This window comes from Saccopteryx bilineata, chromosome X, assembly GCF_036850765.1.
Source record: "Saccopteryx bilineata isolate mSacBil1 chromosome X, mSacBil1_pri_phased_curated, whole genome shotgun sequence".
NCBI classification, from domain to species: Eukaryota; Metazoa; Chordata; class Mammalia; order Chiroptera; family Emballonuridae; genus Saccopteryx; species Saccopteryx bilineata.
Genome location: NC_089502.1, coordinates 137,206,300 through 137,224,580, shown reverse-complemented (window position 1 = coordinate 137,224,580; position 18,281 = coordinate 137,206,300). Strand labels below are relative to the sequence as shown.

The 18,281-nt window shown below is 35.3% G+C and overlaps 1 protein-coding gene across 2 annotated transcripts in view; it reads left to right on the top strand.

The window, feature by feature from the left end:
- Positions 1-18,281, top strand: part of GLRA2 (glycine receptor alpha 2) — a 195,962-nt gene that overhangs the window by 43,880 nt on the left and 133,801 nt on the right. Inside the window, exons 3-4 of one of the 2 annotated variants that reach the window (XM_066248945.1) lie at positions 8,054-8,121; positions 16,522-16,745. In XM_066248945.1, the coding sequence (XP_066105042.1) occupies positions 8,054-8,121; positions 16,522-16,745 (292 nt within the window). Of the gene's footprint in view, positions 1-7,890; positions 7,959-8,053; positions 8,122-16,521; positions 16,746-18,281 lie in introns of both variants that reach the window. The other variant, XM_066248944.1, reaches the window with a different exon arrangement.

Here is an 18,281-nt window from a genome sequence, read left to right as displayed (position 1 = left end):
TATAAGATGCACCTTAATTTGGGGGCCCAAAATTTGAAAAAAAAATGTATTACATAAAGTTATTGAACTCCAGTTTTATTCATCATAAAATTCATACAACTCCTCAACAAGCGTGAAAAAGCAGGAAATGCAAGTAAAAAAATCTACAACCACTGTATAAGATGCACCCAGTTTTTAGACCCCAAATTTTTCAAAAAAGGGTGCATTTTATACATGGGAAAATACAGTATCTGTATGCTACCAGAAGGACTGATGCAAGGTACTTGTATTAGTTTGCTATGGCTCCCATAAGCAAATACCAGACTGGTTGGCTTAAATAACAGAACTTTACCTGCTCACAATTCTGGAGACTAGAAATCCAAGATTCAGGTGTTAGATTCAGTTCTCCAGAGGAAATCATTTGTATTAGATTAGTGCCTACCCTCATGACCTCATTTTATCCTTCTTACATCTTTAAAGATTTGTTCTCCAAATATGGTTACATTTTTGAGTTGCTGGGGGTTAGGATTTCAACGTATGTATTTGGGGACACAATTCAACCCATAACAGTGCTCAACTCTGTTCTACCTACCTTGGAATTCAGGATTAAAAGCAGCAGTATTGATCCAAAACACTGCAAACAACACAAAAAATCCTTACATACTTGGGGCAAAAGATTACAGTTGAAATATACAATGGATTAAGTCCTGGGAGCAAAAGCTGAGGAGAGGTTCTTAGGAAAATTAGGTAATTTAGAAAGCCATATTCATTCTCAAGGAAGATGCATGTTAAGAAAGTATCTGATTAGATCTTAGGATTTCATCTTAGGCTGATCCCTAATTAAGTTCAAGACTAGCTAAGTACTAAAGAAACGCCCCAGCCTAGAGACACTCTGCAGACACTGGGGAAAGGTGCACCTTCTCTGTCAGTCTGTTTGTTTGTTTGGTTGGTTGATATTTTAACTCTTGGTGTTCAAGATCTAGCTCAACCCAAGCTAAAGAACACAGACTACTTGGCCACACATAAGAAGGCATATAGTCTTCGCAAAAATACTTTGGGAAAGTCTCTAAACAGGCATTCTATTATAGCCTTCCACAACCAAAACACATTCAGCAAAGTTCAGGGGAAGGGGAAGAGGCTGATTCCCAGAGTTATCACATTATAATATCCAAATATCCAATTATTAATAAAAATCACAAACATACAAAACAACAACAACAACAACAACAAAAAACAACCCAGGAAAGTATGTCCCAGCTTAAGGAGTAAAATAAATTGACAGAAATTATCACTGAGGAAGCCTAGATATTGGACTTACTAGATAAATCCTTTGAAACAACTGTCTTAAATATACTTATAAAGGAAAACAGGGATAAAGAATGAAAGGAAACCAGGAAAGTAATGCTTGAATAAAATGAGAATATCAACAAAGTGATAGAGATTACCTAAAAGAAACATAAAGAAATTCTGGGGCTGAAAATTATAAGAACAGAAATGAAAAATTCACTAGAAGAGCTAAATAAGTTTATGTAAGCAGAAGAAAGAATTAGTGAACTTAAATATGGGACAATTGAATTATTAAGTCTGGAAAGCGTAAAGGAAAAATAATAAATAAAGCTAAACAGAGTCTAAAGAACCAATGGTACACCATCAAATGGACCATCATATACATTCTGGGAGTCCCAGAAAGAGAACAGGGAAAGAAAGAGGTAGAAAGAATATTTGAATAGAATATTTGTAGAAATAATGTCTTCCCAAATTAGATGAAATCTATAAATCTACAAATCTAATAACATCAATGAACTCCAAATAGAAAAATCCAAAGAAGTTTACAGTGACAAACTATAATCAAATTGCTGAAAGCCAATGACAATGCAATAATTTTAAAAATAGTAAGAGAAACATGACATGTTACTTACATGGGATCCCTAAGAAGATCATTAACCAATTTTTCAGTAGAAACCTTGAAGACCAGAAGGCAGTGGGATATGTTTAAAACACTGAAAACTAAAAACAAAAACTGTAACTGAGAGTTTATATCCAGCAAAACTGTCTTTCACAGATGAAGGAGAAATTAAGACATTTCCAGGTGAACAATGGTTGAATTAGTTTATTATATGTAGACCAGCTCTACAAGAGATGATAAAAGGAGTCCTTGAGGTTGAAATGAAAGGATGCTAGACAGTAACTCTAAACCTAATGAAGAAATAAGTATCTCTGGTAAAGGTAAATACATTGACAAATATAAAAAAAAAACCAGTACTATTGTATTTTTTGGTTTGTAACTCTACTTTCTGTCTCCTACAGAATATAAAAGAAAATATATTTTAAAATGTTTTAACCTATGCTATTGAGCACACAGTGAATATATATATTTGAAACCACAACATAAAGGGAGAAGACTGTACCTGTTTAGGAGTGGAGTTTCTACATGCTATTTAGTGAAGGTGGTATCAATTAAAAGTAGATAGTTATTAATTTACAGTGTCAAATGTAATCCTCATGGTAACCACAAAGAATAAATATATACAAAAAAGGAAATGTAAAAGAATCAAAATGGTTCAACTAAACACAAAAGAGGGTAGTAATAGAGAAAATGAGACAAAAAATGCTGTAAGATATACAAAGATCAAATTCTAAATGGCTGAAGTCATTCCTTATTAGCAATTACTCTAAGTGTAAATGAGCTAAGCTCCCTAATCAAAAGCCATAGATCAGGAGAATAAAACAAACTATGATTTAACTATATGCTATCTATGAGAAACTCAATTTAGATCCAAAGACACAAGTAGAGTGACAGTTGCAAGATGGAAAAATATATACTATGCAAACAGCAACCCAAAGAGACCTAAGGTGGCTATATTAACATTGGACAAAATATACTTTAAGTCAAAATCTCTTAAATGATTAGCTGTCTCTGGTTAAGTATAATCATAAACCTTCTAGAGCAGTGGTCCCCAACCCCCGGGCCACGGACCGGTACTGGTCCATGGGCCATTTGGTACTGGCCCGCAGTGAAAGAATAAATAACTTACATTATTTCCGCGGTACCGGTCCGCGGCCCGGGGGTTGGTGACCACTGATATATAAGATTACGAGACAGATTTTAATAGATTTTAAAGATTAAAGTGATAAAAATATATTTTCTAACCATAGTGGAAAGAAACTCAAAATCAACAATAAAAGGAAAACCAGAAAATTTTAATATTTGGAAATCAACACACTCTTAAATAACGAATGGATCAAACGAGAAATTATAAGGGAAATTAGAGATGAATAAAAACAAAAATACAACATACCAAAACTTATAGGATGCAGTATATGTAGTGCTCAGAGAGTAATTTTAAATGTAAATGCCTGCAAGAAAGATCTCAAGTCTTATAACCTTATATTACAACTTGAGGCACTAGAAAAAGAAGAGAAAACTAAATCCAAAGTTCTCAGGGAAGTAAATAATAAAGGTTCGAGAAAAAAAATAGAACAGCAACTAGAGAATCAACAAAACCAAAAGTTGGTTCTTTTAAAAGATAAAAAAATTATAAATCTTTAGCTAGATTGACAGAGAAAAAAAGAGAAGACTCAACTAACTAAAATTAGAAACTAAAGTGGAGGCATTACTATTGATTTTACAGAAATAAAAGAATTACAGTCTTGTCTAGATAGCTTGGTTGGTTCAAGCATCATCCGGAAGCAAAGAGTTTGCCAGTTCAACCCCCTGTCAAGATACATACAGGACCAGATCAATGTTTCTGTGTGTGTGTGTGTGTGTGTGTGTGTGTGTGTGTCCCTCCCTCCCTTTCTCTCTTGCTAAAATCAATGAATAAAAATTAAAAAGAACAAATTGAAAGAGAAGATATTATAAACAAATTAGATAACTTTGATGGTATAGGAAATACCTAGAAACACACAAATTACCTAAACTAATTAAAGATATAATAGAAAACTTTAACAGACCTGAAGCAAGTAAAGAGATTAAATGAATAATCAAAAATCTTGCAACAAAAAAAAGTTCAGGAACAGATGGTTTTTCAATAAATTTCTTTAATTAATCAATTAATTTTGAGATTTTATTTATTGATTTTATTGAGGGGGGAGAGAGAGAGTTGGGGTGAAGAGCAGGAAGCATCAACTCGTAGTTGCTTCTCATATCTGCCTTGACAAGGAAGCCCAGGGTTTCAAACCAGCAACTTCAGCATTCCAGGACAATGCTTTATCCACTGCACCATCACAGATCAGGAACCAGATGGTTTTAAGCATGAATTTTTCCAAACAGTAAAGTGAGAATTACCACAAATCCTTCTCAAACTGTTTCATGAGATAAAAGAGAAAATAATACTTAACTCATTTTATGAGGCCAACATTACTCTGATATAGAAGCCAGATAAAGATACCACAAGAAATGAAAACCACAGACCAATATCCTTTATGAATATATATGCAAAAATCCTCAACAAAATGTTAGCAAAAGAAATCCAACAGCATAATAAAAGAATTATAAACCATGAACAACTGGGATTTATCCCAGGAATGTAAGGCAGTTCAATATGATAAAATCAAAGAAATACCCCACAATAATAGAATGAAGGAGAGAAAATACATGATCATCTCAACTGATACAGAAAAAGCAGCTGACAAAGTCCAATACCCTTTCACAATACAGGAAAGAAGACTACTCAAAAAACTAGGAATAGAAGGAGACTTCTTCAACATGATAAAGACCATTTATGAAAAATTCAAAGCTGACATTTTCCAACTATATGCCATCTACAGAAAGCAGATTTAGTGGTAAAAGACTGAAAGCTTTTCCCCTAAGATTGGAAACAAAAGAAGGATGCTTGCTTTCACTACTGCTATTCAACATTGTATTGGAAGTCTTACTCAGAACAATTACACAAGAAAAAGAAATAAAAAGCACTCAAATTTGAAAGGAAGAAGGAGAACCATATTTGCAGATGACATGGTCCTCTATATATAAAACCTCAAACAATTCAAAAGAAAATTACTAGAGCTAATAAATTAATTTAGCAAAATTGCAGCATACATGATCAACATATATAAATGAGTTGTATTTTTACACAACTGCAATGAACAATCTGAAAAGGAAATTTAGAAAACAATTCCATTTACAATAGCATCTACAAGAATACCTAAAAATAAATTAAGCCAAAGAGGTGAAAGACTCATAACTTCAACTATTAGGATAATTATATTGGCCTCAGGCATTTTACTCCTGTAGTTAAAAAAAAAAAAAAAGTGTCCCTGAGGTTAGGCAATTTCTGCCTCCTAAAAACTCTGTGACCTTGGAAAACTTAATTAACTACCTTTGTGCCTCATTTTCCTTATCCATAAGATGGGGGACAATGTAGCACCTAACTACTGAAGAATGAAATAAGGCACTTACCGACTCACAGTGAGGTGTTAACATGTCAGCTCTTACTATATGCATGTGCTAATCCTTCATCCCCCCCCCCAAAAAAAAACACCAAAAACAAACTTACTTGCAAAAGAGAATTAATCCAATAGTTTGTGGATTTCACTTGCCACTCAAACCAAATTTATTTTAAATTTCAATTTCTTTTATTTTAGTCCATTTTATGTATTGACAATCTATATAAATGCTGGAATAAGTTGTCTATGATACTGCAATATTATGTGGCTTAAAGTCTAGAAATAGAATCAACATACATATTTAGAAAAAAACTCACTTTTTCCTCTTGGTTTTATATCTAAATGCAAATGAACCTTGAGACAATGCCCAAGATTAAAGAGGTCAGATAGAAAGAATAAAATTTTCCCAGAAATGTGCAAACCAATGGAAAACGCCATGGTTGGTGGGTCAGAAGGGAGAGAAGATACTGTGTAATGAATGCAGTGCAGCAAAGTGGTGGAAAGTTTGGGGTTTGGGGATCAGAAAGATGAGATATTGAGCTTCCACTTCTAATAACTGGGGCAGGACTTTAGGCAAGTTACTTAACCTCTCTAACCCTGCAGTCCCCCCATATGAATACATGTCCTGCAGCAGTAAAATAATTCCTCTTTTGTAAGGATTATACTAGATAATTTTTAATATGCTTACTACAGTGAGTCAGTATGCAGTAGCTTAAAAATTATTTTGAGTTCTAGCAACATACTCACACTGCCATTTACTGGGAAGGATAAAAACAAATTATTGATGGTATGGCCCAGCCTTTTAAATGCTTCCAACTCAGTTGGGGAGGCCAGACAAACAAGTACTGTACAATACAAGGAAACCTACATTTGAGTTTTCAAATTCCTCCTGTTAAGACATTTTCTTTTTCCTGTTTCTTTCCTCCATCATTCATTTTCAAGTCTTCCACTCTGAATCAGACTACCTAAAAGGAAATATTTTATTGTAAGAACAGAAGAGCAAACATACAAAATTCATCATGACTTGCCTCTACTTTGTATAATTTATTAGCAGAAAAAAATAGTGATTTTAAAATACAATTTTATAGCCAAGAAACAGATTCATTTTTGTTTTGTTCTGAGTAACCAAAAAGGAAAAACAAATCAAGCATAGTTGGAAGTGACCATGGAGAAGTCAGCTTGGCAGATGCCGAAATAACAGGGAATGGGATGAACCACAAGACTTGCGGGTTGAATAATGTTTTGGTAATATGGTGATGCCTGTGAATCCATGTCTGCAAACATTTTTTTTTTTAAATCAGAAAAGTTAGTTATGCTAAAAATAAAAAGAGCTTAACACATTGTTTTTACCAAAACTCTTTATTCCTTCTTTTACCAATACTCTTTGCCTGGGGATTTAAATTAGCTGTCTTGCTCAAATTTCCTTTCCTCATTCTGAGAACCCAGCACAGGCCTGGAGAGTTTAAAGACATGGTGCTCAAGTGCCACCACAGCTGTGTTTTACTGTGTTTTACGACTAGCTTTTGAGGGAAGCCTCAAGCCAAACTCCTCCTCATTCAGATCCTACTGGCTTGTTGGGTATGGAGAGCCACCTGGGTGTGGCTTACACCAGGTTGCTAAGCCTTTTTTGAGTGAAGATAAATGTCACTAGGAAAAGCAAAGATGGTTCGTGGCAGTATGTTCTTATCTCAGAAAGCATCTGGGGGAAACTACATGGAGGTAATAAACATGTTCCTCAGTAAGACAAGAAACAAAAAATAATCAGAGAGTGATTTATCAATTGCCAAAGAGCAAAATGTCTGTGGCCATACCCCCTGAACACACTTGATCTTATCCAATCCCAAGTCAAAGGGCAAGGGAAAAGAGAACTAGTCCCTGGGACTAGCATTAATAACTCCGCTTTACATTACATATTTACTGAGGCAACAATCAGGATATTAACTGACTTTTTTTTTTAAAAGAAGTTAATGTCCATTGTTTCCGTATTTCTTTACATCATTTTTCATTGATAGGGTCGAAGAATTATAGAAAGAATGGGATAAATTCAGAGGTATCAAGAGACTCAAACTAGATCTACTGATTTAAAGGATATCATGTGAAAGGTGAATGGTCCTGACCCATTCACAGTTCAAACTGCAGCTTCATTTAAACTCATGACCCAAGCTAATTTCATCACCTTGGGATGTCCACTGTTGACATCTACAGTATCATTGAGCCTAAGGTCAAAGAAATCTACCCACCCAAAAGGCTATTTTGATAGCAACTGTTGACAATGAATTCAGTTTAATAGTTTTCAGCTTATATTTTCCAAAGCTCCTCAGGGTAAGTTATCATGGCTTAACTGTCATTATTCAAAATTCTAGTGGGAATATTATCACCATGAACATCTGGGTAAAACATTTTCTTTTTTTGCAATCTCACCATCATTTTAATTTGTTTGCATCTTTTGTCATTTGCACAGATGTTGATGAAGCTGTAATTTTGCTTCAATGTCTATTGCAATATTTTTATTGCATTCTGCAGGTCCTCCAGTAAACGTTACTTGCAATATTTTTATCAACAGTTTTGGATCAGTCACGGAAACCACCATGGTAAGTGCTATAATGCCACTGGCAAGAGAAAAACTTGACTTGATTATGCTATGAACACAATCTGTCAAATTTTCTATTTATTGTTCAACTTGCAGGGCCTCCTGTAAATGTTACCTGCAACATATTTATCAACAGCTTTGGGTCAGTAGCAGAAACTACAATGGTGAGTGGGACTGAGCATTGAAGCCATGGTGTGAAGGAATGGGACATGGGATTGAAGAGTACCATTGACTGTTTGGGGGACATTTACTGAGTGCCAATTTCTAAGTTCACTCACCTCTAGAAAGCAATTATTTATACTCTTTCACTTCAGGAAGTCATTAATCAAATGTTCATTACTTAAAATACAATAATCATTTATCCATTATGCCAGAGAAATTTTGGAATCACTTGATGTTTGGTTAGATTTAGGTAAAATAATCAGTAATAAACATGGTAATATAGTTAAGGATGTTTAAATCTTTGTATCTCCAATGTTTCAGAAATATAAGTTTCAAAGTTTGGGGAATATTTTTATAGGCAGTTTTTTTTCATATAGGTTTTAACCTAGTTAAGCCACATATATGCAGCATTTAAGCTATACACCAAGGGGCTGACTTTACAATAAATACACACACACATGTACGCGTACACAATTTTGTTAACAATAGAAAGTAGTCCTAAGTCCACAGTCATTACAACACATGCATGGCTTCTGCAAAAAATAAATAAATTTTTTACAAAAATAGAACTATCAAAAGCTCATCATAATGTACATGCAAACATGTTTCATGTACATAAGATTTAGATACTAGAAAATTGACTGGATTCCTTATAAATGTCATGGTGACGGTGTTGCCTTGACACAGCCTATTTAATTAGGTCAGTAGCCTTACAGTGCTAAGTTATAGTGTGGAGACTGCATTTGGTGTGAAATATTTTCTTGGTCCCTGTAAAATTTATTTTATGTCTTAATCATTTGGCTGCTTTTATTTTCATGACTATACACAGTATACAGCCATACTATTGGATGAGATCAAAATATGATAGAATACAGTTAAGCATGACCAGGTACTATGATGGCCGATGTCCTAGAAACACTCAGGAAATGAAATAATGAGCACAATGCCACTGAGATGTAAAAAAAAAAAATAGTGTTCCCCTGTTTTTATGAATTTTCTCTTCTAGGCTACTAGGATCATGTCTAACAAATTTCTGTATTTTTTTGATATCCTTGATGCTAGAAAGAAATAATTTCTCTTTTACCAGTCCTTCTCACCGGCAAAATTAAGCATAATGCAACCCCACTACCTGTCATAATATTACTCTGACACAGCATTGTCCAGAAATGAGACTTCTGGAGCTTTGACAGGATGTAGTGCATAAATAATTTCACCCAAATAAGATAGTTTTGATAGGGTTATTAGATGACTCAGAAGAAAAACTGAACATGGAAAAGGTAATGCAACTCTGAGCTTGGCATTCAGTTTCGGTCTCTCTTCTCTTGGTTTTTATCTTGATAAACCTCCCAGCAGCCCAAATTGCTGTCACCAGCTTTACACGATGGCATTCAATGACAATATTTGCACGACCTAATGCTGATTGCATTAATTAGATCCTAAGTTGCTTTGATTAAATATCCTCATTGCATTTTACTCCCAATCAGAAATGCAAATGTTCACCTTTTTGATGCTCACTAATGCAAAAAAAAAAAAAAAAAAAAAAAGCTTAGTATTTCAGGAGATAAAAAGGGAAACTATGGATATGCTGGTTTTCCTGTGTCTTTAGCAGCTACTGAAATTGTTTAACAAATGGGCTGCTTCGGTGTTTCCTGGTCATTTATTAAAGTGTTCTTTGCCATGTTTCCTACAAGAAAATCTGGAAGTCACTGCTCAAGTGTAATATCAACGGCCTGTCTATGTGCTATATGAGATATATTGAGTCGCATGGTCAGAAGAGTAATGTATATTATGCTTCCATTTTATTTCTTAGCTTTTGATGTAATGACAAACTTCATTTGAGAGTAAGTTTAAATGCTATAGAAACGTTTACCTAAAACCTATGTACTGTAATTAATCAATGTCATTCCATTAAATTTTCTAAACAATAAAAAGTACATTTATTTTCCTTAATATGGCTTTTGTGTGAAGGTAAAATATATTTTTGAAACACTATCATGCTTAAAGCTAAGAATAAATCCTCATGCCATATCGAGTAGGGACTGGCAAAATTTTTTCTATAAAAGACCATTATGCAAATATTTAAAACTTTGAAGGCCAGGCACAACTCAATTCTGTCCTCTTGGCATGAGAGAAGTCATAAACAATAGTGAGCAAATAGGTGCGGATGTACTCCCCCCCCCCAAATTACTTATAAAATCAGGCTGTGGTTAAATTGGGTCCGTAGGTCACAAGTTGCCAATCCCAGATCTAAAGCATTAATATTAAAATATTCAGATGCTCATAAGAATGTGAGAAGTGCTCCACCTTGAAAGGGTCTTATCTTCCCACATCCCTAAGGCCCTGCCTAGGAATCTACCGGATATACCTATAGTGTCCTCATAGCCTGAGCTTCCTTTAGCTGAACACTGAGATTCTACCACCCATGAATATGCCCACAGATTCATAAGAATCAACTCAATAAAATTGGTCAAATAGTTAAACAGAACAAGGTTCTTCCCTGAACTATCTTTAGTTGGAGTGAAAACATCAGACCTTTACCTTTCAAGCCCAGTAATGTATGTGGTCATTGAGGACATTGATTAGTGTTATTTGGGGGATAATACTTTTTGTTTCTCTAACTTTCCTGGAATAAATTTTTCCATGAATACCTCAGAATTTTGAGTTTTTGAGTTTCTTCTTCTCTCCCATGTGCCACTCTCACCCCATGGCACCAATAACACCACCGGCGGATTTAGTTTAGGTGTTTGTTTCTAAATAAGATGCAGTGATTATGAGTTTTAAAAACTCAATATGACTTTTTTTTGGTGCTATCCAGTCTGCCCCTGTGATGAAATCCCATGAAACAATTGTTGGTACTGCCTTCCAACAAAGTATAGGCTTGCTTACAGACCCCATATGCCCTCTAACTCACTCCTTTGATATGTTAGTGTTGAAGATGCCGGCTCACAGAACAACGTATTTGTGTTATTCTAAGGAATGTTTTTATGGATCATTATGATGACATACATTATTCCCAAATACTTACTTTTGTTTATTAGGAGCCACAGGGATCTATCGGTGGCTATTACTAATTGACCCTCTGCTAAGAATAGTCCAGTGGAACAATTTTTTGTGTATATATGGTTCCAAAAGACTAGTAAGGGATGTATAATGGAACAGGTTATATATTGGTTTTGGAATGTCAGTTTACCATTTCCTTTTCTTTCCCCTTTTTCTTTAGCTGCTGATGGCAATTAAATTTACAGGATAGGGAGTGTATTTGCAACACCCTCTTTCCTGATTTAAAGGCATAGTTTGGGATTATCAATAATGTCAGTAAAGGTCAACAGTATTTGCATGCTATCTGCATGCAACTCTCTGCAGGGATAGGCCATCAGAAAATGGAGAAGAGATAGTCCCTTCAAACCTACCTAATGATGGCCTAGAGGGATGTGGGTAGAAAGAGTGTGATTTGGACCTGTAGGTGCTGGAACACTACCCATGCCACAGCATCAGATCCTGGCACCCTCCTCATTTAGTAGATTGGGGGGGGGAGGGGCAAGAGCTAAAAGTGCACACTATCTGTCCACTCAGCGAGTATCTTCAGAATATTAGCATGCCCCCTCAAAATTCTGTCCCAGAGGACAAAGTCCACATGCTCTGTTGATCACTGCTGCAGGCTGAAGAGTTGTTATATATCTGATTTGAATTCACAATGCTGAGGAACTGGCTCAGAGACAGACAGCTCCTTATAAGAACGCATGCTGTGCTGTAACTGCTGAAATGACACTATGCGCTCCTTTTCATTGTATAGCTGCATAAGCAATTCATAAGGAGATGCTAACTTATCAGGAATAGCAGGTCGCTACATTTCCTACTTCTGATTTTTTAGAGATGAACTAAGAATCTACCACAAGCCTGGCATTTTGTTAAGCTGAGATATAAAGTGACCTCAGTCTCTAAATTAACAATGTGATGTTAAAGCCCAAATTCATCATAAAGTAACTGCTGCCCCATAATTTCAAATTCAAGGCTAACTTCCTGTATCAAAGCTAGCACAGACTCGAAATGATGAAAACTGTACTGCTGTGCAGCCAGAAGTTAAAATCTAAGTACCACATAGGCACTATGGGGAATCAACAAAGTATACTCTTATCTTTGATAACTCTTTAATATAATTGGATTAACAATTTATACACATAAAAATAATAAAAGAGTAACAGTAAAGTTTAATAATAATATGTATAAGGCAGAGTGACAATCTGTATGTACAAATCAGACTAAATATAATAGTACCCAAATAATTCAATTTAAGGAAACAATCTTTGTGCCATGGGTATATTAGCAGTTACCAGAAAAAGTGAAACAATAGTATGGAGTGTAGATATTTTTATTACCTCTGTTAAGCATACAATAAAGATTATATGACTTACACATAGCTTTTGAAAAAATAAGATATGTATTTCTGTATTTATACATACATATATATATGTATATATATGTGTGTATATATATATATGTGTATATATATATATATTATTTGAATGTTTCTATTACCTAACCCAGCAATTTTCAGTTGGTCTGTTACAAGAGGCACACTGATGTGCCACAAGAATTCTTAAAACATGTAATATCTGACTATTTACTCAGGGGCACTGACCTCTTTTCCCTTAGATTGTCAAATAAAAAATGACAACAGCCAACACAACAATACCAGTCCAGTGTGAATGAATCAAAATTAAACCTATTTTTTGTCAGATCAGCAAAAAATGTATTTTTTGGTGTGCCGCAGAATTTTACTAATTAGTTTATGTGTGCCATGAGATGAAAAAGATTTAAAATTGCTGAGTTAACTCAACACCCAGATATTCAATCATAGGAAAACAAATTTTAATACAAGGAAGTATTTATTTGAAGTAGAATCTGTCTCCAGAGAGAGATGACAGTATAAAAGAATATTCAGTCTACATTTAAGCATGTCTCTCAATATTTACTTTCTCTTTAATATTTCATTAAACCTAGAAGCAAAAAGAAAGACAAAAAAAGACTACAGAACAATATAACTACTCCTTGTGGTTTGGAATCTCATGAGAGAATAAACCTACCTGTAAATAGGCAGAGATGATGCACAGATAAATCACATATGTCAAGTTTCTACCCTGCATTGAAAATGATAGAGAACTGAAAAAATTCTAGAGGCATAGGCCCAGAAAAATCTTTTATTTAGCTATCTACTTCTCTAGATCCTTGGGTGTCATTTTCTTTCTTTTTTCTTTCTTTTTCTTTTCTTTTCTTTTTTTAGGTGAGAGGAGGGGAGATAGTGAGGCAGACTCCTGCATATGCCCTGACTGGGATCTACCTGGCAACCCCATCGGGCTGATGCTCGAGTATCGAGCTATTTTTAGCACCTGAGGATGACCCACTTGGATCAATGGAGCTATCCTCAGTGCCTGAGGCCATGCTCAAACCAATGGAGCCACTGGCTGTGGGAGGGGAAGAGGGAGAAAAAGGGGAAGGGGAAAAAGAAGATGGTCGTTTCTCCTGTGTACCCACACCGAGAATCAAAACCAGAATATCCATACACTGGGCCAATGCTCTCTCCACTGAGCCAGTGTCCTTTTCTATTCTAATAGGAGTTAAGAATTACTGCTTATTTTAGAAGAGTGTATGTCATCATAAACAAAATTACCAAAAATTTAAAATCTTATATATTAGAAATAAAAACTACTTCCAAAAGATCAATAAAGACCTTATTTAATATAATTCCTGTAACTGTCCCATAAAATATATTTTCTCCTCTTAGTTTCCCATTTATTCTTATTTACAAATACAAGGATTAATATATTTTAAATTAATTCTTAGACATTTAATGTTTCTATTGCGATGTGGTTGATTCAGTGATCTTCTAAAAGTTCTCATATTGGGAGAATTGCTTTTATTATTTTCTCTATATATAAAATTCAAAATAAAAAACCAGGAAACATAGGAGAATACTTATGGGAAAGACTTTTTAAAAGCTGTACATTAGCTGTGAAAATTTATATTGAGTTTTTTTTAAGGTCAATGTTTTCACGTTGTATGTTACTAATGTAATATTCTCTGGAGTCTCTCAGTATGCACCTTTAAGTACTTCAGTTCGAGGGAGGATAGCAACAACTTCTCTTGGTGATTTTGCTGCCCAATACTCTCTATCTGGCTTCTTATGGTCTCTCCCATCCTATGATTACTTCTTGGGGGCCCTTGTTGACCTCCCAATGGCCTGAAGTATTTAACCCATTCACTTCTGTTATTTTCAGCTGTCATTATGTTCCCGTACTTAGTTTCTCTGCCTCCAGAACTGGTTAAGGGATGAGCTCCTCTTCTCTCACACTTCCTATTGAAACAAGCTTATACATCCCCCTGTACACACACACACATTTTATGAATAATTGGTTCTCTCAATAAGGGAAATAAAAGGGGTAGATGTCAAACACTGAAGAAGCTGCACTTTTTCCCTTAGGAAACCTTAAAATATCTCAGTTGATGGATCTAATACATACTTAAATTGAATTATTATGTTTTCAACAGCCCCCTTTTTCCTCCTACAAATCACACCTTCTGGTCTTTACTCATACAAAACTCCAAAGATTCTAGTAACTCCTGTTGTTAATGAAACATAGACCTGCTAATCTCTTTCCATTTACTACCTTCTAGTCCCTTTGGACAATTCTAGACTATATGCTGAGGAAAACTTTGAGGTTCTTCTACTCCCTGGGTTCAATCATTTGGGATGGAAATACACAATGAACACACCGGATGGAATGGAAGTATGACAGGGCCCATAGCAGTACCCTCACAGATCTGGAAATTTGCTATGAAGGCCTGGGATAATCTCAAATAAAAGTCAGCTGATAAAATTTTCCAAGTCAGAAAGTTCTTAGGTTGTACAATTGAAAACCTTAAGGTTATTTTTTTTAATATTTCAGCCTTTCCAAATGAGCTGGGGTTTGATGACTGATTTTCAGAAGTTAGCAACGACTATATGATTATTAGCATTCATTAGGTCAACTACATTGCACACTCTGTAAAAACTGCCACTGAGTTTTAATACTCCATCAGCCTGGTCATCAAAATGGCTATATTTGAAAAGAAGGCATGAAAATTTGGATAGTTTAATAATAGGTAGAAAGAACTAGATTGAAACTCTTTTCCATACACCCTGATCTTTATAACTTAGTCATTTTTTTCTTTTGACCCTAAAGGTAATTAACCAAAACTGACCATCCTGAGGTGGTGGTCTCCCTTATATCTACTAGAGTAAATAACCATCCCAATTTTGCCTGGGACTGAGTGGGTTTCTTTATGGGCTAAAACTGGGAAGTTCTCAGGCAAACTAGGACAAGTTGGTCACCATTAGAAGAATGTGAACAATTACCAAAACCCAGGTTCCAAAGACATGCAAATAGAAAATATGAGAGTTAAAAGGTAATGGAAAGAGAGTAGGAATGAGTATATATCACCCTAAATGGTCATAAGTGGCAAGGATGGACAACTATTAGCTCTAAACCATAGTCCCACATGACTAGATAATACTGTTGAAACCTCTATCTGGGGCTGCTCTATCAAGAGAAGTTAACAGCTTACATGAACCTAGACCTTTCAGTAGAAATCCCCAGGACAGCAGTCACTGCCCAGAGCTTACTCATTAGCACAGAAATTCCCAGACCAAATCAGAAGAAAAGGATGTACCTGAGGCTCCCACACGGAGGAATGCCTTTGTCAGAAGGTGCTCAGATTGGAAGAACATAAAAAGATCCCTGTTTTGATGAAGCATCAAGTTGACTACTGTAGATAAAACCCATTCAGAGAACTGATAAAATATTTAAGAATCTCAAAAGTAAGTAGCTATGAGGGAATTATCTTGTCAACATGAAGCATCTTAATATTCATGTTGATGAATTAAAAAAATATTACCCCATGATGTAAGAGTTTTATAAAAAGATTTTCACTACCAAAAGTACAGAGTGGGTTTGCTTCTGCCCAGAGCATCTGAGCAGAATGAGGAAAGAGATCATGTTATTTCTGATTTGGAAAATGAATCAGTTTTATTTGACAATCTGCCATCACAGACTGTCTTCTGTAATCATCATTACCTTTTTCTATAGCAAAATCAGCTTGAGTTGGTATTATTTCTTCCCAGAATGAATAATTTAAACAAAAATTTCAACCAAGTCAGTTTGGCATGGTGAAGTCTTCTTTCTTTGTTCACTCTGTTACCACTCCTAATAGAACTGAGTGGTTTATTTTTCACTAAGGTATGCACAGCCTGGTTTACTTAGACACAAACACTGCACCAAATCAGGGAGAAGGGTGAGGGGGAAATGTAGAGGACCTCATATGCCAGAATGGGTGATAAGTAACTCTTATGCATGACATTTCTGTAGGACTACCGAGTGAATATTTTTCTGAGACAACAGTGGAATGATTCACGGTTGGCATATAGTGAGTACCCTGATGATTCCCTGGACTTGGACCCATCGATGCTGGACTCCATTTGGAAACCAGATTTGTTCTTTGCCAATGAGAAAGGTGCCAACTTCCATGATGTCACCACAGACAACAAGTTGCTTCGGATTTCAAAAAATGGCAAAGTGCTTTACAGTATCAGGTAAGCTTCCTTTGACTGCACCTGTTCACATCTCCATTTTTCTGCTGGCCTAGTGCTGCCTAATTCTGCATGACAAGATGTAAGTGAATATTCGCCTTCTGTGGTCTCTTGTTTATCATTTGAATCTTAAAGTTGGTGATAGTGTCAAAGGTTCCCATGGTTTCAGAAGTGTCATTCTCTAAAACAAAAACATATTTGGTAGGATGGTGGACGGGTGATGGTGTTGTGTAAATACTTGCACAAAATGCTGTGATTAATTCAATAAAGGAAATAGAGGCCCTTTCATTAAATTTCCATTGAACGTAATGTACAAAGTCTCATTTCAAATAATTCTGTCTTTCTATAACATTTAACACACACACACACACATACACACATACAAATTCAACTGCTCAGCATGGTCACTGACAGCATACTTTGGGCTTGGTGAGTAGAAAACTAGTTCTAATCCCAGCCTTGCTTCTAATTAAACATGTGAACTTGATCTCTGAACTTTTCTTGGGATTGAGCTAGGGATAGACAATTCCCAAACTCCATTTTTGTTTTTATATTTGAATATGATCTCTGGAATCTATATCACCCCAGGCTCAAAATAATCTCTCTTTTCTGAATTCTAGTAACAATTTCTCTGTGAATCTGTAAAGCTTTTATTTCTCATACCTCATATTTTGACTATTTGTGTATACAAATATAGCATAAGAACATGGATTTTTCAGAAAAAAAAATCTAAAATCAAACCAAGCTTTGTTAGTTACTAAATAACGTAACCCATAACTCTCAGTTACCTTAACTGTAAAATGGGAAACACCATACAGTATTTGTTTCTGACTATTCTTGTGACACTGGATGATATAGAACACAGATATATATACAGTAAAGGGTCAGATAGTAAGTATTTTAGCTCTGCAGGCCAGACTCTTTCACTTGCTTCACAACTATTTTGTGCCACTGTAGCAATGGGGTGTGGCTGTATTTCCATAAAATTTTATGCACAAAAAGTGTCAGTGGATCAGATTTGACCCTTTGGCCATAGTTTGCTGTCCCCTGGTATAGAGCACATTAAAAAAACTTGCTACAGAACACGACACAGAGGATGTAATGAATAAATAATGGCTGCCTGTACCTTAAAGTTAATATTCTTTTGAATCAGTAAGCTCTTTAATGCCAAGATATTTTCATTTTGCATCTTCTGTATCCCCTCTAAAGGCCCTAGACAATGTATTGTATATTAGAAATATCTAATACATTGAATAAGTATGAACTCTTTAAAATCCTTTATAAAGTTCTCCCTTTTGCTCCAATATTATTACCCCCAAACTGTGGACAGCTAGTGTATTTGTGATTACTTCTCTCAAGTTTACCGACTCACCACCATAAAAACCTCATTTCACACCTCTATTTACAACTTAGGTCTATACTGTACATTCCATTCTTAATCTAGTACTTTCACAGCTTGCTAATGGCTGACAGCTTTGATGTCTCATGGAACAAGAGGCTGTTCATTTGTAAAAAGTAGCAAAGTCACTGCTTGCACAA